General features: G+C 38.6%; 1 protein-coding gene across 3 annotated transcripts in view; it reads right to left on the bottom strand.

Annotated features, from left to right (window-relative positions):
* Positions 1-27,256, bottom strand: part of PRKN (parkin RBR E3 ubiquitin protein ligase) — a 1,211,604-nt gene that overhangs the window by 808,876 nt on the left and 375,472 nt on the right. For all 3 annotated transcript variants that reach the window (XM_046670682.1, XM_046670681.1, XM_046670680.1), the window contains exon 3: positions 9,024-9,267. In XM_046670682.1, the coding sequence (XP_046526638.1) occupies positions 9,024-9,162 (139 nt within the window). In that variant the 5' untranslated portion in view covers positions 9,163-9,267. The remainder of the gene's footprint in view (positions 1-9,023; positions 9,268-27,256) is intronic.

Genomic DNA, 27,256 nt, shown 5'->3' with positions numbered 1-27,256 from the left:
GTCTGTGACTTGTCTTCTCATTCTCTTGGTAGTGTCTTTCATAGAATAGAAATTTTTGTTTACTGAAGTCCAGCTTATCATTTATTTATTTCATGGACCATGTTTTTGGTGTTGTATCTATAAAGTCATCACCGTAATTCAAGATAAGCTAGATTTTACCCTGTATTATTTTCCAGGTGTTTTACAGTTTTTTTGTCTTACATTTAGGTCCCTGATTCATTTTGAGATAATTTTTGTGAAGAGTATAAAATCTTCCTCTAGATTTATTTTTCTTGCATGTGGATGTCCAGTTGTCCCAGCACTGTTTATTGAAAAGACTATTTATTCTCCATTGTATTGTCTTTTCTCCTTTGTCAGAGATAAGCTGACCATGCTTATGTAGGTCTATTTCTGGGCTGTCTATTCTGTTCTGAAGATCTATTTGTATATTCTTTCACCAATATTACACTCTCATGATTAATGTAACCTCATAATAAGTCCTAACGTCAGGTAGCATCATCCTCTGACTTTGTCCTCCTTCAGTATCATGTTGGGTATTCTGGACCTTTTGCCTTTCCATATAAATTTTACAAGCAGTTTGTTGGTATTCACAAAATAACCTGCTGGGATTTTGACTGGAATTATGTAGATACAGTTGGGAAGCTCACATTTTGACAATATTGAGTCTTCCACAAACAGGGAATGTCTCTCCATTTATTTAGTTCTTTGATTTCTTTTATCAGAATTGCGTGATTTTCCTTATACAGATGCTATGCATATTTCCTTAGGCTTATATCTAAGTATTTTCATTTTGGGGGTGCTAATGTAAAGGGTATTGTGTTTTTAATTTCAAATTCCACTTGCTTATTGCTGGTATACAGGAAAGCAATTGACTTTTGCATATTAACCTTGTAATCTGCAACCATGATATAACCGCGTGTTGGTTCCAGGATATTTTTGTTGTTTTTGATTCTTTCAGATTTTCTACATAGCCAGTCATGGCATTTGTGAACAAAGACAAGTTTTACATCTTCTTCCCAATCTGTATACCTTTTACCTGCTTTTCTTGTCTTATTGTATTAGCTACAACTTCCAGTATAATGTTGACAAGGAGTGGTAGAAGTCATTTATTTTTAATTTTTTTCATATTTGTCTATTTTTAACTCTTTTCTATTTTACATTTCCAAGTTACATTTCAATAATTCATTCCAGCATGTAATGTTTCATCAAAAGTAATCTCTTTAATTTCGTAAGAAGATATACGCTTATTGTATAGCGAAATGTTCTTCAGTACTAATAAAATGTTTTCTTAGTAAGTTGGGGCAATAAGACTTGAAAGAACTGGATAAAATGAACAAAAGTTTTATTTTTAAAAGCCAAAAATTTATGAAAAAATAGTACACTTTGTGACATAAAGGTTGAGTTTAAAAATTTGACTACTTGGCTGAAATTAACAATGAAATGATTCTTCGAAATGAGCTATTGTTACACTGTGTCTACTCTATATCCAAAATATCTAGAGAAATGCAAAAAATCATTCATTCCTTCTGATTTCTATAATTAGAGGAGTACAGACTAGTGGATTCTTTGAACACAAGCTTTAGAGTAAGACTGTCCCTAGTAAAGTCTTGTCTTAATTAGATCAGTTCCTCAAATGGTCTGATACAATTTCCCACCTATATGAGGATATTAATATTGTCTACCTAATGGGCTTCTAAAGGATTAACCAAGACATTTCATGGAAGCAGTGCTTAGTGCAGTGCAAGGTTCATGGCAAACACTCATGGATGTTGACTAATATTATTACTACTACTTCCTGACGTTATGGGCATTACAGTATTTCTGTGATTTTGAAAAACAGGTCCTATTGCTTTCACCCTGGCCACCTAAAGCTCATTCATAAGCAGCCAGTGTGAACCTTCCGTAAGTCAGGTCATGTTACTCTATCGCTCATAACTCCTCCAGTGGATCCCTTCTCACCAAGGTAAAATTTAGGGCCTACAAGACCCTACACAACCTGCTCCCCACCCTGTTCCCCTTTTTGAATTCCTCTTTTCCTACTGTTTCACTCCTCCTGCCTAGCCACATTGGCCTCCTTGCATTCCAAGCATGGTCCTGCCTTAGGTCCATACACTCACTCTCCCCTCTGCCTGAGATCCCAGAATAGATGCTCTCAAATGTCCCTTCATCAGAGAGGCCACCTTACCACCTTATACAAAAGATTACCCTTTCCAACACTGTATTCCCCTTACTCTGCTAAATTTCTTAACCAGGAGACACATACTAGTTATTTGTTTCTTTGTTTATTATCTTCTCTCCAAGTAGAATGAGATCTATTTGGGCAGGCATTCTTTTCTGTTTCTATTTCCTGCTACATCCCAGCATCTAGAATTGTGCCTGGCAAAGAGTAGGTATTCCCTATTTGTTTAAGTAGTTAATTAACTGTATGACAAATATTAGAAACTTTTCCTATTTTTTTTCCTCTAGTCTAATAGTTTCATCTCATCTGATTGTTAGGAGGTGATGAATGGTGCCTCATTAACAAAAAAGGAACAAAACACGTGAACTTAGTTCATGCCTGGGTACCCTGTGTCAGTGTCACGATCCAATGTACACACCAGGATAGATGCGGAGAGGGCTAATGGCCACTCTGAGTTTATTATAACCAGCGTTGCAGTATATACATAGCTTACAGCTGTTAAACATACACAGGTGTTCTGGACAATGTAATTAGCGGATGCCAAGAATTCTTAGTGATTTCTCAAGGAGCCCTCCCTCAGCCTCTGTTTTGATATTAACATGTTTTTGCTGTGCTCATATATTTTTATCTCGGAGCATACAAGGCCTCCTAGGCAACGGCCCCTCCTGGTCCCGATATCGTGTCTCCATCTGTGCCCCTGGGCGACTGTGCCTGGCTTAGGTTGCCTCCCCCTGGAGGTCTTACCCATCAATGGCTAACTGGCCTTCTCACCTCCCGGTCACTGTTTGTTGGCAAGCCTTTTCCAGTGATTATTAACCCTTCCTGCATCAGGGGCGGCTACACCCTGGAGCCCAGGAGTAGCTTACTTGATGTTCTTTTTTAAATGTTTATAAAATACCAAATTTTATACATTCACAATATTCTCAACAATACAATTTCTTAATGGTTAGGACAGTGCTACTCAAAGCACGTCTCCTGGAACCACACTTTCAGTATGACCCAGGAGCTTGTTGGAAATGCAGATTCTTGGCCTCCACCGCAGGCCAACCCCCAGGTGACTTGATGAGCAGTAAAGCTTGAGAAGCCCTGTTCAAGGAATGCTTAAATGACTCATTCGGTTCTTTGACTTCCTCTTATAAATCATAATATAACAGGTATAAATAGAGCTGGTTATTAATGTAGATCATGCCATTGCCTCTCATATTGACAAGTTACCCTTTTTCATCTATACATGCCTGAATGACACATTCTCTGGCTTCAGAAGTTCAGATTTCTTTCAGCTACTTGTGCTGCTACAGCCCAGCTATTCATCCCCTGGCGCCCTCCCACGATCAGCTGACACTAAAATCCTTCCCTGTCTAATTCAACCACCCCAGAAACACAAACAAAACTGAGTTTATTTCTTTTAAGTGCCTTCCTTTAAGGCAGAGGTTTTCAAACATTTTGTAACCACAGATATTTTTTTCTTCCCCAAAGGAAACATGTTGTAGATGCTTAATATACAAAACTGGAAAATATGAGACTGCTCTGGCTGCTATGGGCTGCCTTGGTCTCTCCAGCTCTCTTTCCCCGACCTGCCTCCCTTCTCCTGCCTAGTTGAGAATACTAGGTAGGACTCACAGTTGTTAGGTTGGAAAACCTCTGCTGTGGGGCAGTTTCTCAGAGTGTAGTCAGCACCAGGACTTCTGGGCCTGTACTCCCAGCCAACAGAGCAGAATTCCTGATCCCAGCATAAGCATCCCCAGATAAGGCATCTGCACACTAGAGCTTGTGCATCACTGCTCTAGGAACTCCAAACTGTCATTTTCACTGAAGGAAAACCATCATATAAGCACACTGCTTGCCTGCAGTCATTCCAAATAATCTCATTCAAGGTATTACACTCATTCACACAGTGAAATTACCAAGATAAGTTAAGAGTGAAGTCTCATTTTCTCTGCAAAATTTGAAATAAGGCATTAGTTCTAAAAGTTAAATGCACAGAAATTCTGATGCACTGCTTACTACATTTACAATTTTAACTAATTTAGTAAACATTTATCACCACTTTTCTAGGAGATTTTGGGGGAAACTACAGTAAATTGGACAAATATCCTGTCCTCAAAGGCATAAGGTATATGCAGAAGGAACTGGATCACAAAAGATAGAAAAGCAATAGAAAGTAATAAGAAGTTCTGGAAGGGAGATGATCCCTTCCAGTTTTGAAGATTAAGGGATGGCTGCTGGTAGTTCAGCATTTTCCGTTTCACACAGAGTTAAGACTTAAAGTTGACCTGGGATAACTCGTCTCTCTTTTCCTGATTCTTTCCAGATGCAACATAACTAAGACATCCTCTTCAGCACAGCGGGCAGAGTACCAGGAGAGCTCTCTCCTGCTCTGGGGGTGGGCGGTGGGGGACTGCTGGGAGAAGGAAGCACAGGAGGATGCTGCCTCTGCTGGCCACCTGGTGTGCCAGCAAGTGGTGCCAGGGCTAGTCCCCAGCCCTGCAAAAGACATGCAGTGAGTAAATGAGAAAAGTGTGATTAGTAGTCAGATTAACTGAGATCTGTGTGGGAAGTAAAGGCTGGACCGTCCCGTCACAGAGCAGACAGTGATCTGAAGGCTCTTGCTACACTGGTGATGTCACTTACCATACTGTGCAAATTTACAAGAATTTATTTAATCTATTGTGTGGGTTGAAATAATTACATATTTCAATTGAAAATATAAAGAGATGGGGCCAGCCAGGTGGCACAGCGGTTAAGTGCACACATTCTGCTTTGGTGGCCCGGGGTTTGCCAGTTTGGATCCCGGTTGCGCACATGGCACTGCTTGGCAAGCCATGCTGTGGCAGGCGTCCCACATATAAAGTAGAGGAAGATGGGCATGGATGTTAGCTCAGGCCCAGTCTTCCTCAGCAAAAAGAGGAGGATTGGCAGCAGATGTTAGCTCAGGGCTAATCTTCCTCAAAAAAAAAAAAAAAATATATATATATATATATATATATAAAGAGACTATTAGACTTTTAGCTGAATTTTCTCAGAGCCTACTGGTATCTCAATTCCTATAGAGAGAATATTTTCTTAACTAAAAGTATTATGGTCTACAGAGAGTGCATTGAAGGTGTCAATAATCCCAAATTTATTAATCATACAATAAAACTCTAAAGAAGACTGAGGCAATTTTATGATAAACTAAAATAATAAGATTATATTTTTTAAATCTTCAGATAAATATCAGTGACAAGATAGTAGAGTCAGATACATTAGGAAACTTATTGAAGTATGTAAATATGTACAAAGGGTAATTATTCTGCTAATATTAATGCTCAGAGAATGAATATAAAGGTTTAATTTTGCTCTAAAGAACATGAAAATGGTTTCTATTTTCAGAAAGAATTCTTTCTCTTTGAAAATCATATTAAAGAATTAGCTTATAGGTCTACTAATACAAACCCAATTTGTTGGTCAAAGGTACATAAATATATAATTTAATTATATTTTAATGCAACCTTTAACTCTCAAGTATATCCTCTTTGGACAAAAGGTATTGTAAGGCCACCCTTTCCATAAACAGTATATACAATTGTTTCAGACTTTACGTATTGACATTTTGCATAAACTGTATCTTGCTGAGCATTCCTTTGCAATTTACTACTTTTTTTAACTTAACACTGTGATTTGTAGATTTATTAATGTTGATAGACCCAACTCATTTGTTTTAATTATAGAATTATCACAGACTTATCATAATCCTTTATAAGAATAAAAACACTGCTTATTTATCCACTCTCCCATATAAAGACATCTGTGTTGTTTCTTCTCTTTCACAAACTCAAACAGTCCTGTTATGATCATCTATATAGATGTCTCCTTGTGTATTTGGAATTGCAGAATAGGCATAACTAGTTCATTAATGATTGTGAAGTTGTGAATTGCTCTCTCTAGTGTTTGAATCAATTGTCATTCCCATCATCATGTAAACAAAAACTCATTGTCCTGTATCCTAATCTACATTTCATATAGTCAAAATTTAAAATTTTGGCCTATCCGGTAAGGGTGCAGTATACAATATATATTTTTTTTGAAGAAGAAGATTAGCCCTGAGCTAACATCTGCTGCCAATCCTCCTCTTTTTTTGCTGAGGAAGACTGGGCCTGAGCTAACATCCATGCCCATCTTCCTCTACTTTATATGTGGGACGTCTACCACAGCATGGCTTGACAAGCGATGCATAGATTTGCACCCGGAATCCCAACCAGTGAACCCCAGGCCGCCGAAGCGGAATGTACAAACTTAATCACTGCACCACTGGGCCTACCCTACCATATTGTTGTTTTAATATCCATTTCTCTGATCATTGATGAGACCTTGAGCATATTTCTACACTAATTGATCATTGTTTTTCCTAAATGCTATTTTTATCTACTACTTTGGTTCCTCCTGTTTTTGCACCCATCAAACTAATACCTATTATTTTTTACATCAATATTCATTTAGAATGATCCATATTTACTTGTATATTTGCTGAACATCATCCCTTTCATCCCATTTCTTCATCTTGGGTTCAAACTCATTCTTTCCTGCTGTAAATACTTTAACAGTTCTTTCAGATTGACTGTAAATATTCTCAGCATTTATCTAAAAATATCTGTATCTTCCTCTCATTCTTGAAAAATATTTTTGTTGGGTAAAGAATTCTAAGTCATCAGGTATTTCCTGCAGTCATGTGATATTACTCCACTACAATCTTTCTCTATTATTCTTGTAGGGAGCCATTCAAATCATTGTTCCATTCTAGGTAATCTCTTCTCTTCATTTGATTTTAAGATATCTTCTTTGTCCTTGATGTTTTACTCCCTTTAGGAAGTGAATTTATTTTTATTTATCTTGATCAAGAACGACTGTACGCTTTTTTATTTATCTTTCTTGTGACTGTGTACTCTTGAATCAGAGAATTTATGCACACTGGAAAACTTTCAGCCATTCTCTTTGAAAATTATCTCCCTTCTCTGTTCTTTATTCTCCTATAATGGAATTCCTGTTAGATATATGATCACCCATCTCATTCCAAACTCCTAGTTTCTTAAAACTATTTTTTACCTTTTAACTTATGTCACATTATGGGCAATTCCCTCATACTTACCTTCCAGTTCACTAATTCCCTCTTTGGCTTTTCCCAGTTACCAGTTTTAACTCATCCATTGAGGATTATATTTTTATTCCAGGAGCTAAAATTATCTTCCATTCAATAGCAATCTTTTTCTATTATGTCTGTTTTGTGTTTTAGGTTTCAAGTTTTTCTTTTATGCTTTAATTAACATAAAACATTTTTCTTTGTATTCTCTTTCAAATTGTCATTTTATTTTCTCAAGTTTCGGGGGGAACCAATGTTCCATTTTTTGGTGTGTGCTCACATCCACTGAGGGGGAACATTCCTTTGTTTGATTTTATAATGTTTGATCTTGAGTCCTCCCTTTAGTAGGGACTGTTTTTCTCTGGAGGCATCAATGCCATGTCACCTGAGTGTTCTCTGGAAGGACTTTATGTATGTTCTACTTGAAACATCAGATGTGCCATAACAGTGGGATTGATATTTATATTAACTTCTCATTCTGGACCATATAGGTACTGCAGATGTTTAGATTTATCTAATTTCTCCTAATTTCTTACTTTTTTTTCCCACTTCTCACATTTTCTTTTAGTCTCCTAGGTGCCCATTGTATGTGAAGGATGGCCTTCCTTCCCTCCACAACACATCAGGACCACCAGAACATCAGCTCACGCATTTAAATTGGGGGTTTATCCAATCCTCAATTTAAAGACAGCTGGGGCCAGCCTCGTGGCACAGCAGTTAAGTCTGGCATGCTCTGGTCTGCCATTAACCTGGCAGCCCAGGTTCATGGGTTTGGATCATGGGCCTGGACCTACACCACTCATCAAGCCATAACATGGAGGCTGTGTTGTTTCTACTTTTTCACTCATCCCTAGAAAATTTCCTTCTTTTATTTGCAGTCTCACCCGTGATTTTCAAAAATTTATTAAATATTATTTTAGGCCTCCATCTTTCTGGTTCCAGAACTCTCTGACACTGTGAAAGCCATACTACCCCAGGACTGCCTATGTCTTTACTTACCATATGTGGGAGAAAAATAAACTTCTACCTTGTAAAGTCACTCTTATTATTTTGTGTTTTCTGTGACACAGTCAAAAATAATCCTGTTACACCTTTGACTGTTTAGATTGGAGAATAAAATACTAAGGGAAACATTAATATTGTCAAAATAACAAAGGGATCACCATCCTTGCTAAAGAAAAGGATTTTTGAAATGGGTTGTAACATAGAGAGAAGGAAGGACATTTCACAGAAAGGACGTTATCGACATTGTAACCTGTTTTCTTAGCATCTGCAGATGACTAACATTACCTCTGATGTTCTCTTTCTGCTTTTTAAAATCTCTTTACATCATCAGGAACATAATCAACCAAAATGTGTTTTAAGAAAATAAGAAGCAGAAGAAAAGAAAGGCAAATGTTGAGAGGGACGTGTATGCATCATAATCATACATTTTGACTTAGCACAAGATAGCACAAGTCCCCAGCACCCCTAGCTCTTGAAAAAAAATACTGTCATCATGGCCCTGACACATTCTCCATCCCTTATGTTACTCTAATATGACAACTCTGCTCCATTGTACTTATTAAATGTATTCACCTCAATTTTTACATCTGAGTACTCACCTTCCAGTGCTGTCTCCTTCTAGAACTCATCATGAACTAAATAGATACATAGGGAGGCCCTTCTCCATAGAGACTTTACTACACAAAAAGCTTTACTGGCCACAGACAGAGTTTTTACAATTACCTGGCCTTCCAGGTGGCGGGGCATCATTCTCGCAGTCACTGTTCAGAATAACAGCCAGGCCCACCGAGTGGGTGGGGAGGACGGAGCTGCTGAGGTCCACACGCGTTAAGCTCTCAGGTTCCCTCTCAGAGCCCCCCATGGCAGCACTTTGTGGCTTGTCCCCTCCAGGTGTGTTCGTTTCTTGGTCTTTTCTCTGGGGTCTCAGCACAACGTGAACGATGCTCTGCTGGTCTAGGTCACAGCTCTATGTGGCAGCGAGGTGAAAACACACAAGAAAGGGGCAAGCATGAAAATATCAGATAAAGATGAACTTGTCCTCAGTCCTAGAGCATGCAATTATTCTAAAATCTGTTTAGGTATGCGATCCATGTGGCGTCACAGAGCGTAAAGGAGGGTGACAGGTATGACTGATCCAGTTAGGCAGACTTATCCTGCCAGCAGGGCCGCAGCACTCACACATGTGTGTGTTACACAGCTACACTGAACTGGGGCCAGAAACTGAAACGTGGGGCTAGATGGAACACGACAACAAAAAATTAAAGTAATAGTCAAAGGGACATGAAATCTCCTAGGAAAAAAACTGCATACATAAGCATGGTGAAAAGTAATACTCTTTTAAAATTAATTTATTTCAGAAATATGTGCTCTTAATTACCAAATTTAAATACTGGCATTCCTTTCTGTTTTAAAAAGTACTGAGAGTTGTTATTATCCATTACTAGTCATTTTTATCTAGAATTTACAATAAATGTGTTCACGGTGGACTCCACATACGCCACGTGTGTCGCTAGCAAACACATCGCCACACCAATGGGGAAGCAATTGACAGCACACGGATGTGACTCCATCCCAAGGGTCATCACTGTTTCATCCAATTTCACAGTTAAAATCAATGAACATCTACAACAGTGTTCTGCATCTATATACTCACGTGTATGAACAGGACACTTGAAAATTTAGTAAAGTTAGAAGTCAGATTATTTGCTAGCACAAAGACCAGATTACTTTAAATCAAATCCCAATTTCAGAATATCTGCTGGATAGAAACAATCACTCATCCGTCTGTGACCTTCTTCCTGCAGAGTAAGAGTTTACTCTCTCAAGAAAGCCCTGAATCCCAACGTCTTCAAATTACCTCTTGCCTTTCTCTCTCATCTTAGCAATGTTCAGAGGACATCCATGCAAAACACAAGGATACTAATAACAATAATAAATTCTGCCCCCTCATCCGCTGCCCCACCCAGCGCTCCATAGTCATCACTATCAAGCTTTTAAGAGTGGTGGCCCTCATCCATAGGCAATTCCTGCCTGAACACCACTGCTTGGTGTCTGCCTCCTCAACTCAGGAAGGTCACCAGGATGCCCTCTGGCCCTAAATCCCATTTCTACCTCTTCTGCATCCCACGCCCTGGACCTCTGTCACTCTGACACACTTGCCCGCCCTGCCGCCTGTCCTCATAGCTCTGTTTCTCTCCCCAGGACAGCTCCTGCTCAGCAGTGGTCACTAGTTCATCATTTTCTGTTCCCACAGTCCACTCCTACCTGACCTCCCTATTTCTGTCAAAGCACCATCAAATTCTGCATTATCCAGGTGTCAGGCCCTCCTCTCCCACCTAAAACTCTGATTATCCTCCCATATTTTCTAAAGGCATCAATGGAATCATCACCTTGGACTACACCTTCCTCTGTTACATCCAGAAAGATGTAACACATTCTGACTCAGAATAAAATGCCTTCAGCATTTTTATATCCCAGTTATTACCTTCCCATCTGAGGCCTCCATCATTACAATAGCTGTGTAATTACTCCCTCACCTCTTCTCTCTCCCTACAATCCATTATGTACAAGAGTTTGTGGCATGTGCTACATCATCTTTCTAAAGTGTCTCACAATTACCTGTGAAATCAAATCTAACATCTTACTACCTTCTTCAACTGTGGATAGACTTTTCTCCTTTTAGACCAAGTGGTTTATGATTTTTATCTTCTTTACCTCCCCTTCATTGTATATGTGGTAGATTAGCTTATTCTTCAAAAATATTCACTCTTATCTTCCCTCCTCCTGCCATTGATTTTGGGCTTAGCCACGTGATCGGCTTTGACCAGTGGGACATTAGCAGCTATGACTGAACCAGAGCCTTAAAATGTATTTGCACCACTGCCATAGCCATCCAAAGCGCACCCCTGGGTAGTGCCTGCCTCTTCAGCCTGGGCGCCAGAATTGCACATGTGGCACAGCCCTGAGCCTGACCCACAGGGAGGACCAAGCGCAGCTACACCCACAGCTTGAACAGAGCCTTCCCACTGAATGCAGGCTGGGGACCCTTCAGACCCCCAGCTGACCTGAAGACACGCAGAACAGAGACACTTATTAATGTATGGCACCGAGATTTTGTGGTTGTCACTAAGCAGTAATAGCTGACAATACTCTATTTTCCATTCTGAGTGGACTAATTGACGTCTTATCATTATTTATCATCACATCAGTGCTCAGCCAGCACTCTAGGAATTGTACATAGCCTTTAGCCTAAGTAATTTCACACAAACTGACATCAAGATCTGAGTATACTCAAGGGTGGGCACGTGAGGACAGGGGCTTTGCAACAAGAAGAAACAGTTGAGAATGAGCATCTTCATATATCCTGAGGTTTTTATCCACATGTGTCCTTTTCAAGGAGCCTCAAGAATTTGGTCAGATGCAATTCCCCTCTCCACATTCAGGGCTTGTGTGCTTCACGTTATCCTCCCAGATGAAAGCAATGCCTTCCCCTCTCATCTGAATGCCAACCGTCTCTGCCTGTCATGCTCTTTTTATTGCAGTGGTCAGAGCTTGGGCAGGATGTGTGTGGGGAGTGAGTGTGTGTGTGTGTGGGTCTGATCTTGTGACTTAATTTAGGAATTCTTGAGAGCAACGACTGGTTCATATTTATCTTTTTATTTACCAGAACGCCTGAGACAGTGCTTTGAAGCTAGTAGATATGAAAAATATGTCTGTGAATTGAAAAGGTGAATGACTGAAGGGCAACAAGAATGAAAGAACGAACAAATATAAATAGTCATAAGTTCAATGCCCAAAGTGCTCCATGGGGAATCAGGAGAATGTGGAAGAAAGAACATGGAATTTAAAGTCATATAGACTCAAGCCTGATGTAATTTATTAGCTGTACGATTTTGGCAAATTACTTTTCCTCCCTAAGCTTCAATTTCTACATCTGTCATTGGCAACAATATTACCAACTTTGAAGACTGCTCTGAAGATTTAAGGGAATATAAAGAGTGCACACCTCGATCCACAGTAATAACTCAGTACGTACTTTTAGTATCGTTAGCATCATTTACGAGTTTTGAAAACTAAAGAGGATGGGTCCCTTGTCTGTGCATCAACAATGCCTCAGAATCCTATTTGGCTGCTCCACTCACACAATCCTATTTGGAAAATGTACAAAGAAGGTGGAATAAACAGAACCTACAGATGTGACAATTATTCTGGTAGCACTCCAGCTTTCTGTAAACTAAACATTTATACCAAAAAATATCCCTAGATGCTCAGATGCCATGAAACACATGAAGAACCGGAGCTAATTCTCAGGGGCTGCTAAAATTTCACAAATATGGAAGAAATTCAAAAACTGAGATTTTCCTTTCAAATTCAAATTTTCCTAATGCTCAGGGTAGAGCTGCAAACGGGATTAGGAAGACCCCAAACAGATTTCAGTTACAGTGCTGTTTACAGAACTCATTTCCCTCAGTCTCCTTCCATGGCTCTGTGACCGTTCATTGCTTAATTCTTTGACTCCCTGGTAGAAACACTGATCCGGGAAGCAGCTCCTTTGCCAGATTACACAACTGCACCATCATGCTAGTTCAGCTCAAAGCCACGTTAATAACACATCCCACGGACAACAAATTGGATAACACTCAGTCCTTTAGCCACTCCAATGCCCAAAATAATATTCAGTTTTCATGGTATACAAATAATTCCTCAGCTTTGTGAGGTAGAGATTTTCAGCGGGAAGACAGTAGAGTTCTCCAATAAGGTTTTAAGCTTTCTCAGGGCAAAAACAATCTCTTATTTATCTTAATTTCTTCAATAACTAGAATATTGCCTGGCAAAGAGGAAACACAATACATTTGTATGTTTTTTGTGTTTCAATAACAACGTATTAATTCAACAAGTAAGACAGTGACATAAGTTGTTTAGTGTGGACAAAATAAGTAGGTATTCATCCAACTGGACTTGGTCTCATGCTGCCAAGAAGAACTATTGCCCCATTGGGGACTGAGACATCAGTATCTTGGACTTTCTTTATACAGAATTTTAAATTTGGAGATACTCCAGTATTAATAAAATATGTACAGGAGTGGTTTGCCATCCAAGACCAACTCTCGCCCAACTGGCCATTATTCAATAATACACAAGACATTGATGTATTTTTCTTTTTCTAAAAAGGAGTCCCTTTGATACAGGTATTAGGATTCAAATATTTGAGAGCCTGGTAATACAATTAGAACACTGGAAATAAGCAAAATTTGAAAAACCTGATAATGCTTTTCAAAATATTCTTAACCATTTAAACCTTGTAAAATTAAGTAATGTTACTCTAACAAGAAAAATTACTAGGGGTTGAAAAGCTATTGGAATGTTTTCCAAACACGGAGAGAAGGGTTAGATGGATAGTTTCTAAAATGATTAATAATGAGATTGAAAAATAGTTAATAAGGTCACATTATTCAAAAAGTGCTTTCATGTGCTATAACAACAATTACGTTAATAATAAAAGTAAAATAAATACATAATATTTTGAGCTCTAACTAGCCTGTGGACTGTGTTACAAGGTCTTTAGATGTAATAAGTTGTTTAATATTTTCATAATCCTCTTAGGGAGCTACTTGTGAGTTGTGTGTAAAGCCAGGAGAACTGAGCCTGGCACAAATAAAGCTCTTTAAACATTACTTGTTGTCACTGTTTTTCATTTCATTTCCATTTTACAGAAATGAAGGTCAGCCACAGAGAAGTTTATAACAGGTTCAATGTCACCCAGCTCCTAAGTGCAAAGCCAGGATAGGAATCCAGGCTGAGGACTCCCCGATATCCTTCCTTGAGCTCCCAATCTCCACAGTGTGGCTGCTGAAAGGAAGTGGGGTGGTGGATGGGGCAGACAAAGGGCAAGTCTACAGGGGTCATAGTGAAGAACAGGGTTTGGAAGCTGCCATGCGTCTGCCCCAGGCACAAAGGAATGATTAGGAGAAAAGCCAGATGTCCAGAATGTTAAAAACTGGGGGAGATAGCCATTGGGACAATTGAGGTCACAAAAGAAAGTTTGGGTGGATCTGATACAGAAAGAAAAAGGATAACAAAAATAAGAACCAGAGCCAGCCCTGGTGGCCTAGTGGTTAAAGTTCAGCGCTCACCGCTGCGGGGACCCAGGTTTGTTTCCCGGTCGTGGAACCACACTGCCTGTCTGTCAGTTGCCATGCTGCAGCGGTGGCCCACATACAAGACTTACGACTAGGATATACAAGTGTGCACTGGGGGCTTTAGGGAGAAAAAAAAAAAAAAGAGGAAGATTGGCAACAGATGTTAGTTCACGGTGAAATTTTCTCTGCAAATAAAAAGAAAATAAGAACCAGTGCCAGTTATCGAGGTGTCGGTCAAAGCATGCCAAGAAATGAGAAGAGGGTGGAAGTGGCCTGGCAACAAGACCTCGCAGCCTCCGAAAGCCAGTGCCAGCCCCAGCTGCTTTTCATTCGGCTTCCCTCTAGATCCCAACATCCTGAGAAGACAGCACTTGTCACATGCTACTGCACTTACTTTTGATGCGTTTCTCTGTTACCAGACAATACCATCTTCAAGAAAAGATACTGGATCCTTCTAATTCGTATCACAGTATCTACTGTAGGGATGTGTTCATAATACATCTCCACCTGGGTTTGTTGAATGACTCAATGATCCTGTGAAGTACATATCTACTTCTGCAGACATTTCAGAGGCAAGAAAATATTTCAGGGGTCAGCCCGGTGGCACAGCGGTTAAGTTCATACGTTCTGCTTCTTGGTGACCAGGGTTCACTGGTTCAGACCGCAGTGTGGACATGGCACCACTTGGCAAGCCATGCTGTGGTAGGCATCCCACGTATAAAGTAGAGGAAGATGGGCATGGATGTTAGCTCAGGGCCAGTCTGCCTCAGCAAAAAGAGGAGGATTGTGAGTAGTTAGCTCAGGGCTAAAATTCCTCAAAAACCAAAAAAGAAAATATTTCAGAGGGCTTTAAGTAACTCGCCGCAATAAGACACAGAACTAGGAAATGAAAGAGCCAGCTCTACAGCCCACATTTTCCAGCTGTAAACCCAATGCTCCTTCAAATACCCCATACTGCCTCTCGCCTTGTTTGAGTTCATATTAGAAGTAAATATATCGGACAGAACCTTCCAGCCAATTTAGTTTTACAAGGATACTGATCAATCTACATTCATCAGCATACTTACTGTACCAATTTATGCTATCTTTAAATTAGGCTAGCTTATCTTCAATATTATTCATTCATTTTTAGTTCTAAGTCTGTTAAACTCTATTTCATCATACAAAATGCTTAAACTATTTCAGTTGAAAGGCTGTCATACTTTCTATTGTGTACTAACTTGCATTTTAAGGTCTGAAAATCTGTGATTTTCATTTGAATTTTTAATAGCACAGAATTTTTTTCCCAGAAAATAAATAATATGATCAGCCAGGAATGATTAGATAAAAGATTTCCTAATTTAAAGTCAATGATATTATCAGATTTCAATTTTGAAAATTATTTGGACATTATGGAGCTCCTTCTTAGATAATTTTGAAGAAACACTTTTAAAACGACTTAAATTTTCTTTTTTCCTTTTTTTGCTGTTAATTCAGAACGCTTATTACTTGCTTCTCCCAAAAATAACTTCTAACAAACAGATGTTTTTGTAAGCCCATCACAGTTTTTAATAATTTATTTTCTATTTCAAAGAAAGACAAAATGGCAATTATTTGGGAAGTTGTTTAAAGATATTTTTAAATGTAATAGTTAAACGTTTTGTGTGGTTACAATGCAATAACGTGGTTAAAGACAAAAGGAGCTTAGAGATGTTCAGAGGGCGTCAGAATAACCAAAACGGAATTGTTCCAACCAATTTTTTTCGCATAACTCCAGTTCCCCTCCAAGTTTTCAACAAACACTAACTACCAATTTATATTAACTGGATGAGAAGAAAAACTGTTCCTTTAACTTGACATTTCATTGCAAAAAAGAGATTTTTTAAAAGACAGATACTTTGTCTTTTCTTCTGCTTTGAATTTACTGCACATTTCTTATGGCTGGTTTTCATTCTAATCAAAGATATGCTACACAGAGATGCTGAAAGACCCCTCTGTGGTTGCCAAAGGCTGAGTAACACAATTACTGGGAAAGGTGAATTAGCCCCACGCTAATTAGCCGGTGTGGGTCTGAGCCCTGTCACCCTCAGTGTCCCTCCCATTGCAGGCCCGGGATCATTTCTCTGCTCATTAGGACCTATACGAGAGGGAGCTCAACAGGGGAGGGGAAGGAGCCGAAATAAGACTCAATCGACTTTGTCACATGTTAGTCAGGCAGTAAATGATTTATTGTGAGATGAGGTTAGTGCTGTTTGTGCGACTGAGGTCTGGGATCCCATTTATCCCTGCTCGCCCTTTCCCAAATACAAAGAGTAACAGATGATCAATCCTAGGCCCATTAAAACCAAGTGAAAATCACGTTTCATGTTGTAAACTTCACAAGAAATGTCCCCTAGTGTCATTTCTTTAAATATTATTTTATCACTAGTTATGATAAATATTACAAACAAATATATATATGGACTTTTTCCAATATAATTAAATTAATTTTTTATGAGTCATTGTTTGTGCTTATTTTAGTATTCCAGTAGGGGGGTGGGGAACAAACACTCTCCTTCTTGTACATATATGGCAAGAAGAGATGAAGCTTCAATAATAGGAATCTAGTTTAGATTATGTCTTTCTCCTAAAGATATTTTACTCCGAGACGATTCAACCCTAAGGGAAAAAATATGAAGCAGGCAAACTGTCATCCATACACCACCTCTCTCTCACTGTGTTCTCCATTTCCCCAAAACTCAACAAGAACATTTATAATTGCCAGAGATTTTGCTAATAATGTGCAGAAAAGATATTTTTCAGTAATGGGGCTATTCCTGAAACAACAAAACAAAAACCCACTAAGAATAAAAATGTTTATATCCTTTTGGGGGGCCTAGTCCTTGCTAGGCCCTAATGGTCTGCCATCATGTTATTCTCCCTGTTTGTTTCTGGTTTTCTTCTTTTCATCCCTCCTATAATTCCACATTCTAAAAGAATTCGATGGTCTTTGGATGGTCTCCCCTCTCTCTGCCCCTGCCTTCCTTCTGTCCCTTGCCCCCTCCCATCCCTCCCTTCCTTCTTTACCCCCGTCTCTTATGCTGTATTTCTAATCCATAGTTTCTCGAGTTCTTGGGTGGACATGAGGGCACTTCTCAGTCAGAGCTAAAAAGAACTAGGTGTGCCCCTTGCTTGGGTTACAGCCCAAGCTGGTTACTATAGACCCAAGAACTAAGTAACTAAGCACGGGGAAATAAATTGATTTGTTCAAGGTTGCAATAAATTGGTAGCCAACCTGGAATGAAAATAGCTATATTTTATTTCATGTCTTTAAAACAAACTGTTGGCACACAGGAAATGCTTATCTCAAATCAGCAGAAAGCTGGAATGAACCACTGACCACTTTACAATACATCCATCCTCCTCAAAAAACATCATGAAAAACAAACGAAAAAGGCTTTCACAAGGGAAGAAAATGCAATGGGTGTTTTCTTATCCAGTCAAACACCTAACACACAGCTATAAGGAAAGAGAGTTACGCAGACTCTACAGGGGAGAAAAATAATCAGGGGCAACTTATTTTTAAATATTAAAAGTTTCTCCCTAAATCAAGGAGATGCCTTACTGCCAAACAGGACAACGTAGCCAAGTACGAAATGATGGTACTTGGCCATCCAGGGGCCATTCGGTGAATCCGAGGTCATGCCCCTTGGACCCTGGGTGGAGTGTGAGTGACTCCAGCGCGCTAGAGCAGCAGGAGGAGGGTAAGATGCAGTCAAGCTCTTCAGCAGCAAGGAAGAAACAAGAGCTGACAGCCATTCGTATTTATTTTTTTAACAACTGACACAGAGATAAACAGTTTCACACCTTGACTGTAAATTCCTTAAGTTTCCAGCCTCAGGTTTAAATTTCAGATATAAATACAACACATTGTTACTTATGTCAGCTCCTCTTTCATGATCTGGATATTTTATGTCATGTGCAACAATTCTTCTACTCTGATAAATAAAACATGAAGCTGCTATCCTCTTTCCCACCTGCACTCTACTCAGATGCCTGCCTGAGTTGCCCTCCAGACAGTGGCTGGTAGGAAGGCACTGGAAGTCTGCAAATCAAGATAAATTCCTAGACTCTGACATTTGACTGCAAGAAAGGATAAATGGTATTCATTTCTTCCATTTCAGCTCTTGGTCCTAACTCTTTCCTGCAATCATTTATCCAGGAGAAACAATGCCTTAAGGCCACAGGCCATCCGAAGTATAGCCCTGAGGGTCAAAGCTCTTATAGGCTGACACAGCGCTGGTCAAAGGGTCACAGGGTCAGCTGCAGATGTGAGAGAGACGTACTGTCCTGGGGCAAAGACCAGGGACTCCCAGCTTTGGACCTTAACTCTGAAATAACTGATAAATATTGTCTTTGGAAAAACATTTTTCTAAATTTATCGAAGAGAACTTATTTTCATAATATGAATGTTTTGGGGTATTATAAGGACAGAAGAACGATCCAATCTTCCCCTTGGATAAATCAATTGAAGAAACTTACAAAAATCCATTGGGGGTACTAAAACTTTGGGGGCTATGAGAAAGTGCCTCAAAGTTTGCGGCCAGTATTTTGTGTCCCTCTCTTAATAGAAGCTAATGAAAACCTATATGTGACGGGTCAGGTCACAGACTTACAGTTCATATGTTTTACTTGGATCTATAGTAACTCAAGCTACTTCCTCTGCTCTGGTGAAGAGAATGGAAAGGCAAGATGGGAGTTCATTTATAAATGAGTTTCTGAGGGAATAAGGATTCAGATCTCAACCATCAAGTCAAAGACACAACTTCAGGAAGACTGAGCCTGGCAGAGTGCCTTGATTTAGAAGAAAGCTCTAACCACTCTTTCACTTTAATTTTCTTCCAACTAAAGGAAGTATAATGGGTTGATTAGTGTCTCCCCAAAATCCATGTCCATCCAGAACCTCAGAATGTGATTTTATTTGCAATTAGGGTCTTCTTATATGTAACTAGTTAAGATCTTGAGATGAAATTATCCTGGATTCAGGACTACCCTAAATCCAATAATTGGTGTCTTTCTAAGAGGAAAGGACACAAATACACAAAAGAAACCGCCATGTGAAAATCGAGGCAGAGATTGAAGTTATGTTAACACAAACCAAGGAATTCCAGAAGCCACTAAAAGCTGGAAGAGGCAGGGAAGGGTTCTTTTTTTTAGAGTCTTTAGAGAAAGAGACCCTCCTGACACCTTGGTTTCAGACTTATGGCCTCCAGAACTTTGAGCGAGAATATGTGTTATTTTAAGCCACCATGACTGTGGTCCTTTCTTATGACAGCTCTAGGAAACTGATAGATCAGGGAAAAGCATTCCGGGTAGAGGAAACAGGATGTGCAAAATTAGGGTTGAGAGACCTACGGAGTTGGGAAGAAAAGCTGGAATTCATTATGGCTGAAAGTAGGATGCTTTTAGGCAGAATCAAATACTGATGGGGGATCCCCAGTCCTAATCTGGCAGTCCCTAAAGACAATAACCCTCACATATTCTTTCAACATTTACTCAGAGGAGACTTGAAGCTCTGTGAGGAGTAGAGGTAAAGAGAACTGCTGGAAGCAGCCCCCTTCAGAAACCTTCTCATTTCTGGTTTATGTTGGTTAGGTGACATGCATCCTGGTTTATCCAGAATCACTGGGTTTCCACCTGTTGTCCCAGTGTGATTGTTAATAGCTCCACTTTAACTATCCCAGTCTGAAAGAGAAATCATATGGTCACCCTACACATGGCTGTCCACAGCATAAAGAAGGTGCTCAATAAGTAAATTTGAAGGACTTAATAAAAGGATTATAGTAGCAATAACGTCTACCATTTTTGCAATTGTCTACATGCCATACACTGTTCTCAGTATTTTCTCATTTTACTCTGCATGGTGAGACAGGTACTATTAATATCCTGATTTTATAGATAAGGTAACTGAAATGAAGAAAAGCCAAGTCATTCCAAACATCATGCATAACTACTAAGTGGTTGAACCAGAATAATAACTAATATTTGTGTGGCACAATCATTTTGTTGTTAGCGCCATTGAGTGGATTCCGACTCCCAGTGACTCTGTGGCCAGCAGAGCGGAACCCTGCCCAGTCTTTCCGCGCCATCCTCTCCCCTTCCTGGGCCACATCAGACAATGCTCTGCTGCTGTTCATAAGGTTTTCATGACCACTTTTTCAGAAGTGGATGGCCAGGTCCTTCTTCTGAGTCTTAGTATGGAAGCTCTGCTGAAACCTGTCCACTCTGGGTGACCCTGCTGGAATTTGAAATATCAGTGGCATAGCCTTCAGTATCACAGCAAGATGCAGCTGCCACAGTAGGACAATCAGCAGGTGGGTAGTGTGGTTCCCTGACTGGAACATGAACCTGGGCCATGGAGGTGAGGGTGAGAATCTTAACCACTAGCCTACCAGAGCTGGCTGGAGCAGTGTTGACTGTTTGGAAATCTCTGTCATAAACATCAACACATTTAATCTCATTTAATACTTCACCAACTCTTTCTCAAGTATTATGTTTAGCATTCTAACTAAGTCACTTAGGTTCAGGAAGACTACATGAATTAGACGAGATTACATAGGAGTTTCTAAACAGGTGGTGGGCTCCCATCCAGGTCATAATCTGTATCACAGTCAACTGAGGTGCCAAGTAGAAAAGATTTTCACATCCCATACTAGACCTAGGGAATCAGAACCTACAGGGGCTGGTCTGGGAAATCTGCATTTTGAATCATTGCCCTGGTGACTCTTAATGTTCAGTCAAGTTGAGAATCTCTGCCAAGGGCCAGCGCTGGCATTCCATCTGTGGCCTCTCACTCCCAACCTTTCCTCACCCACGTGAAATCCTCCATTCTTGGCACAAAGGCATCCTGTACTCAAGACCCACGCCCTCCTCAGTCTCTGTTGCAGCTAGCCATTTAGGTATGCCAGAAAGCCGTGCACCTTTGAGTACATGGACTTACCTGGAGGAGTAGGGACAAGACAAGGATACCCTAACCAGGCAGGCTTCAGGACCCAGAGGATCCTAAAAGAATGAGGCGTGCTCTCTACACTCAGGACCACACCCTCAGAACCACCCAGTAAGACATTACATATAAAACTAGCATGAACTGCCGTGAAGGAGAAGAATTTTTCTCATAAGTGGACAGAAAAAAGATTTCATCTGTCATGCAAACTTTTCTAATGGGTTATATTGACTATATAAGAAAGCATATTACACAATGCATACAAAGAGAGAATTTATAGCCAGTTGTTTGTTTCAGACATTTCAAATTACCAATATCAAATGTGGCATCAATTATACTTTATAGGGCAGATCCTGGAATTAACATACAAATAGCAATACTTCTGTGTGCCCACAGGCATTTGATATCTATAAGCCTTGCCTGTGTTGATAGTTTTGTAAACCGATAAAACGTTTGGAGTAGGACAAAGTGAAGCCAACTGAAAACAGGTGTTAAGTCAAGCAAAGATTTAATGAACCACTTTACTTTACCTAGTTTTATAATCTAACACACCAGCTCTTTTGAAATACACCACGCTCAAAAGAAAAAGGGCTAAAAGAGACAAGCGCACACACAGAATGCTATTTGGTCCCAACTCCAGGTGAAAGAATCTGAAATAAGGGAATGATTTGGCAAATATAACAAACAATGTTAAAACAATTTTAGAACTGTCAGGCTTCTGGAATGACAATCATGTGTTAAAGACAGTATGTACAGGAAGAAAAAAGCAAATGGATAAATATCTGTAGAGCTGAGGTCAATTATGCATGTATGTGGGCACTGTGTGTATATACATACATGCATGCCTGCATACACTTATGGATATGCATGTACACGTGTATACATATATACTAGATAAAAATCATGAAAGAGATTAATGAAGGCAATATTTACAACTATATAACAAAATACAAGCATGAAATTTGTACTCATTCAACAAATATTTTTTGAGCTTCTGTTATGTGACAAGTACTGTGCTAATTTTTATAGATAAAATAGTAGGCAAAAACAGTGATTAAAACAAACTAATGTGATCCCCCAAAAAACAATACATATTGGCTTTTTTTCCTGAATCTAGATAAAGTGATTCTAAAGTTCATACAGAAAAACAAACATGTAGGAATATCTGGAAAAGTTCTGAAAAGAAGAGCATGGAGAGGGAAGAGCCACAGAAGACATGAAACATAACATAAAGCCTCTATATTAAACCCCTATAATGGAGGAACATGAACAGAGATCCAATTAATGGAAAAAGTAAGAAGTTTGGAAATCAAGCAATGCTTTTGGAAATTTGATATAGGCTAAAGGTAGAATTTCAAGTCATTGGAAGATAAACTTCTCAATAATGGAAAGCCATCTGGAAAAGGATAACATTGAATCTGTACTGACACCATATACCAAAATAAATCCCTCTATGCACACGTTATGTATATAATTATGTAATATAGATAAAATATAATAATAATATTTATATCACCATACTATAAATCTTAGAAGCAAATATGGATGCATTCTTTATGGGACAGACTTTAAAACTATGACTCAAAATCATGATGCAAAAAAATATTAATAAATTTAACTACATCAAAATTAAAAATAAAAATAGTCTTTTCGTGACAAAACACAGCATAGACAAAGACAAATAACAAATTGGGGGAAAACATTTTCAACTTAGGACACAGATACAGAACTCCTAAAAACTGAAAAAAAAGCTTAAAAATTTGATAGAAAAATATGTAAAAGACATGAAAAGTTACAAATATAAGTACAAAAAATATTAAAACAAGAAAAGATGCTGAACTTAACTTATAGTAAGATGAACACAAATTGAAACTATGCCCCTTTACACCAATCAGATTAAAAATATTTGAAATGCTTGACAACAACACTGATGAAGCTGGTGAGAGAGGCGGGCACAATCTAACAGAACCACAGGTAAGTTGATTCCATGACCCCCAAGGCCCAGTTTTAGGAATTTTCCCTAAAGATTATATACCTCCACAATTATGACATGATATATGCTCAAGGTTATTCAATATAGCATTCTTTATAGTAGCAAAATATCAGAACTAATCTAATTGCCCATCCATAGCAGACGAGTAAATGCTGTAAATGAAATGAGGCAGATTGCTATCAACTAATTTGAAGTGAGAATTTTCCTCAAAGGAAAGAAAGGAAGAAAACATAACACCATATACATTGTATGGTATTTTCTATGTAAGAAGCACAAGAGTGTGGCTGTTTAGTTTTGCAAAAAGAAGCATAGAAAGGATAAAATAGAAACTAATAAAAGTGGTTACTATGAGGGTGTAGAGAGAATGGAGCAAAGGGATAGGGATAGGAGTCATGTGACTTTAAGTATATCTCTATACATAGATTGACTTTTGAACCATTTAAGTGTTTTTTATTTTGCTTTGTTTTTTAGGAAGGTTAGCCATGAGCTAACATCTGTTGCCAATCCTGCTCTTTCTTTTTGCTGAGGAAGACTGGCCCTTAGCTAACATCTATGCCCATCTTCCTCTACTTTATATATGGGATGCCTACCACAGCATGGCTTGCTAAGCGGTGCCATGCCCACGTCCGGGATCCACACTGGCAAACCCCGGGCCACCAAAGTGGGACATGCAAACTTAACCGCTGGCCCCCATTTAAGTGTTTTATATAATCACAAATAAAATTAAATAAAAAGGAGGCAAAAAATCAAACTCTAAAATTAGATACAAACAGAAAAGAACGACCCAAACTACATATCGAATTCATAACGTAACTATATATAAATATAACTAATTCAAGTAACTTTTGAACACAATATTCTGTACACCTTTTTGTATGAATAAAAGAATGAAAAAGAAAATTTGTACTTTACTAAATTTACTGTTGGTAGTGGTGTAGGGGTTGAAATTCTGAGACTACTTATGTGTGTGTTAAGATTAAAAAATTATTAAACTTACTTATGTTTTTGGAAACCAGTTTTCTCACAGTGGCAGAAGGTATAGAGGAAAGCAAGAAAGAACCTCATGGTCTTAGATTTGAAACTGAGGTAACACAATGCACGTATGAATTAAACAAAAATCTTTTGATTAGGGAAAATTCCATACACATCCAAAGAAACAGAACAATATAACGAATAACCATGTAATTATTCATCACGCTTTTCAACAATTATCAACTAGCGTCCAAACTCATTTCATCTGTATCTCTACCCACTTCCACTTCCTCTATTATTTGGAGGCAAATCTCACACATCATATTACCTATTCAATAAATATTTTCAGTATGTATTTCTAAGAGATAGGAATCTTTACATAATACTAGAATACCAGAATACTATTACAATGTCTAAAAAATAATTACAAGTCAATCTTCAATGTCATCATACATCCCTCTGTTCATATTCCAGATGACCTCATAAGTGCAATTGTTTTTCAGTTTGTTTGAATCAGGATCCAAATAGGCACCACCTTTTGTGACTGGACAAGATGTCTCTTACGCATCATTTTTATTTCAATATTTTTAAAGATGTAAGTCACATACTATAAAATTTTAAAGTGTACAGGTCAGTGGATTTTAGCATATTCACAAGGATATGCAACCTTCACCACCATCTAATTCCAGAATATTTTCTCTCACATCACTTTTAACTTACATGTTCCTTCTCCATCTGTGTGGGTGTCTCTCATTTTGTGATGTTAGCAACTACTCATCCTCCATGAAAGACCCATTAATTCATTAAGATTGTAAAATGGTGGTATTTCAATTTTGTCACTTTTTCTCCAACTATTAGATGGAATACTTCTATCAAGATAAAATTTCCCTCAACTACTACTTAGTTACCCAGTGGTAAACTTTGTATAGGAAGGCAGAATAAATGCTTTATTCTTCTATTTGTTTGCAAATATTCAAAATATGTATATTTTCTCTCTATATTTATTTGTATATAAATATAACAAATTGCAGTAAGTACTTAATATTAATCCTGGCAAATTTTCCACTTGGTGTGTTAAATTTGGTGTCCTTTTTCTAAAATAAAAGATCACAGATTCAGCCACATCTAATCTGGACAATATTCTAGAATCTTCAAATTACAGTAAAGACATACTAGATACACACATAATTTATAAAAATTTGAATACACATATTTAGCCACAAAATAAAATCAGTAAAATAAACAAATTGTAGACCCTCATGATCTAGAGGAATGGAGACCGCAGCCTAAATACAAAAGAGACGAAATAAGCTAGTTCTTGGCTTTTGGGCTTTCAGGGATCCAGGACCCACTGAAGCAAGAGTAATTTAAGAGATTTTAAGGGTAATTGGGTCTGTTTATTTATTGTATATTTCATCACACAGCCTGACTTTTGAACTTTACCAATCTTCCTATAAATATCAATTCCATTGTAGTTGCTCACATTTGCAATTTGGGCAATTTCCCATAAATACCTTTGTTTTTGAATTTTGGGGGGAAAAAAGGAAAAAAAAAATTGGGCAATTTTGAGCATCCATTTCAAGATGATCAGAGCTGAGAAATTATATTTATGTACATGTAGTGGCACACAGTTGTAGTTCGTCCCATTCCTCAGTCACTACATGGCCACCTTCACTCATTGCCATTGCCCTCCAGTACTTGGCAGATGTCTGAGTGTCATGGGCTGAAGTGCATCACATCCAAATTCATATGTTGAAGTCCTAAGCCCTCAAAATGTGACTGCATTTGGAGATATGGTCTTTAAAGAGGTAATAAAGTTAAAATGAGGTCATTAGGGTGAGCCGTAATCCAATATGACTGGTGTCCGTATAAAAAGAGGAGATTATAACACAGGCCTGCACAGAAGGAAGACAATGTGAAGACACAGGGAGAAGAAGGGTGGTCATCCACAAGCCAAGGAGAGGGATCTCAGAAGAAACCAACCCTGCTGACATCTTGATCTCAGACTTCCAGCCGCCAGAATTGTGAGAAAATAAATTTCTGTTGTGTAGGCCACCTAGTCTGTGATGCTTTGTTATGGCAGCCCCAGCAAACTAGTAAGTTTCTGCATCTGTGGGTATCTGATCTAAAACTTTCAAAATTCTGCTGCTTTTTATTAATAACAAGGACACTGTGTGCTTCTCTTTCCTTTCAACTTTTAATTGTTTCCCAAAGGACTTTTGGAGTCCCGGAAAATCATGCCTTTGCTGTGAGAATCTTGACTGACAACATTACAATGCCTTAGAACAAAATCTAGTGAGGGTTCATTTTATACGAGGATTATCCAACAATATTTTATATCTCCAATCTCAATTCTGTAACGGCAGACATTGAATCCACCCCTCTATTTTGGAGATTTCTCTTTTCCATGAGGTCCTCCAGTTCTCAGCACCTTCTGACATCTTGGCACCAAGGGTAGGGCCTGGGTTCTCCTTGATACCACAAAGCTTTCATTTTAATCAGACAATAAATGCAATGTTTTAAGATAGAGGGGATCCAAGTTACTATTGGATGGCTTTGTTGAAGAAATAAGGAAATGTAGGAGGACACGAAGAGCTATTAATTTCCGAATCTCAGAAAAAGGGAAAGATGGCTAAACAAAGCATCTTTGGTTGTTGGCTCCTACTTTATAGTAAAGTCCATATTAGCTCCACTAATTCTCATGAAAGTCATTCTTCATCCAAAATTTGGAAGGAAACTGATGGTTTATCATAGAAGTATTTTACAGTAGGATCTTCACAGTTCACAATTATCACTGAAACCAGCACTTAATGCATTCTTGCTGAATGAATGAATACTGCTAATTACCAAGAAGCCTTCTGAACGCCATAGCTAGTAAGTATTTTACATA

The sequence above is a fragment of the Equus quagga genome, chromosome 8 (genome assembly GCF_021613505.1).
Source record: "Equus quagga isolate Etosha38 chromosome 8, UCLA_HA_Equagga_1.0, whole genome shotgun sequence".
Classification (NCBI taxonomy): domain Eukaryota; kingdom Metazoa; phylum Chordata; class Mammalia; order Perissodactyla; family Equidae; genus Equus; species Equus quagga.
Note: the sequence above shows the minus strand (reverse complement) of the source record. Positions and strands in the feature narration are given on the sequence as shown.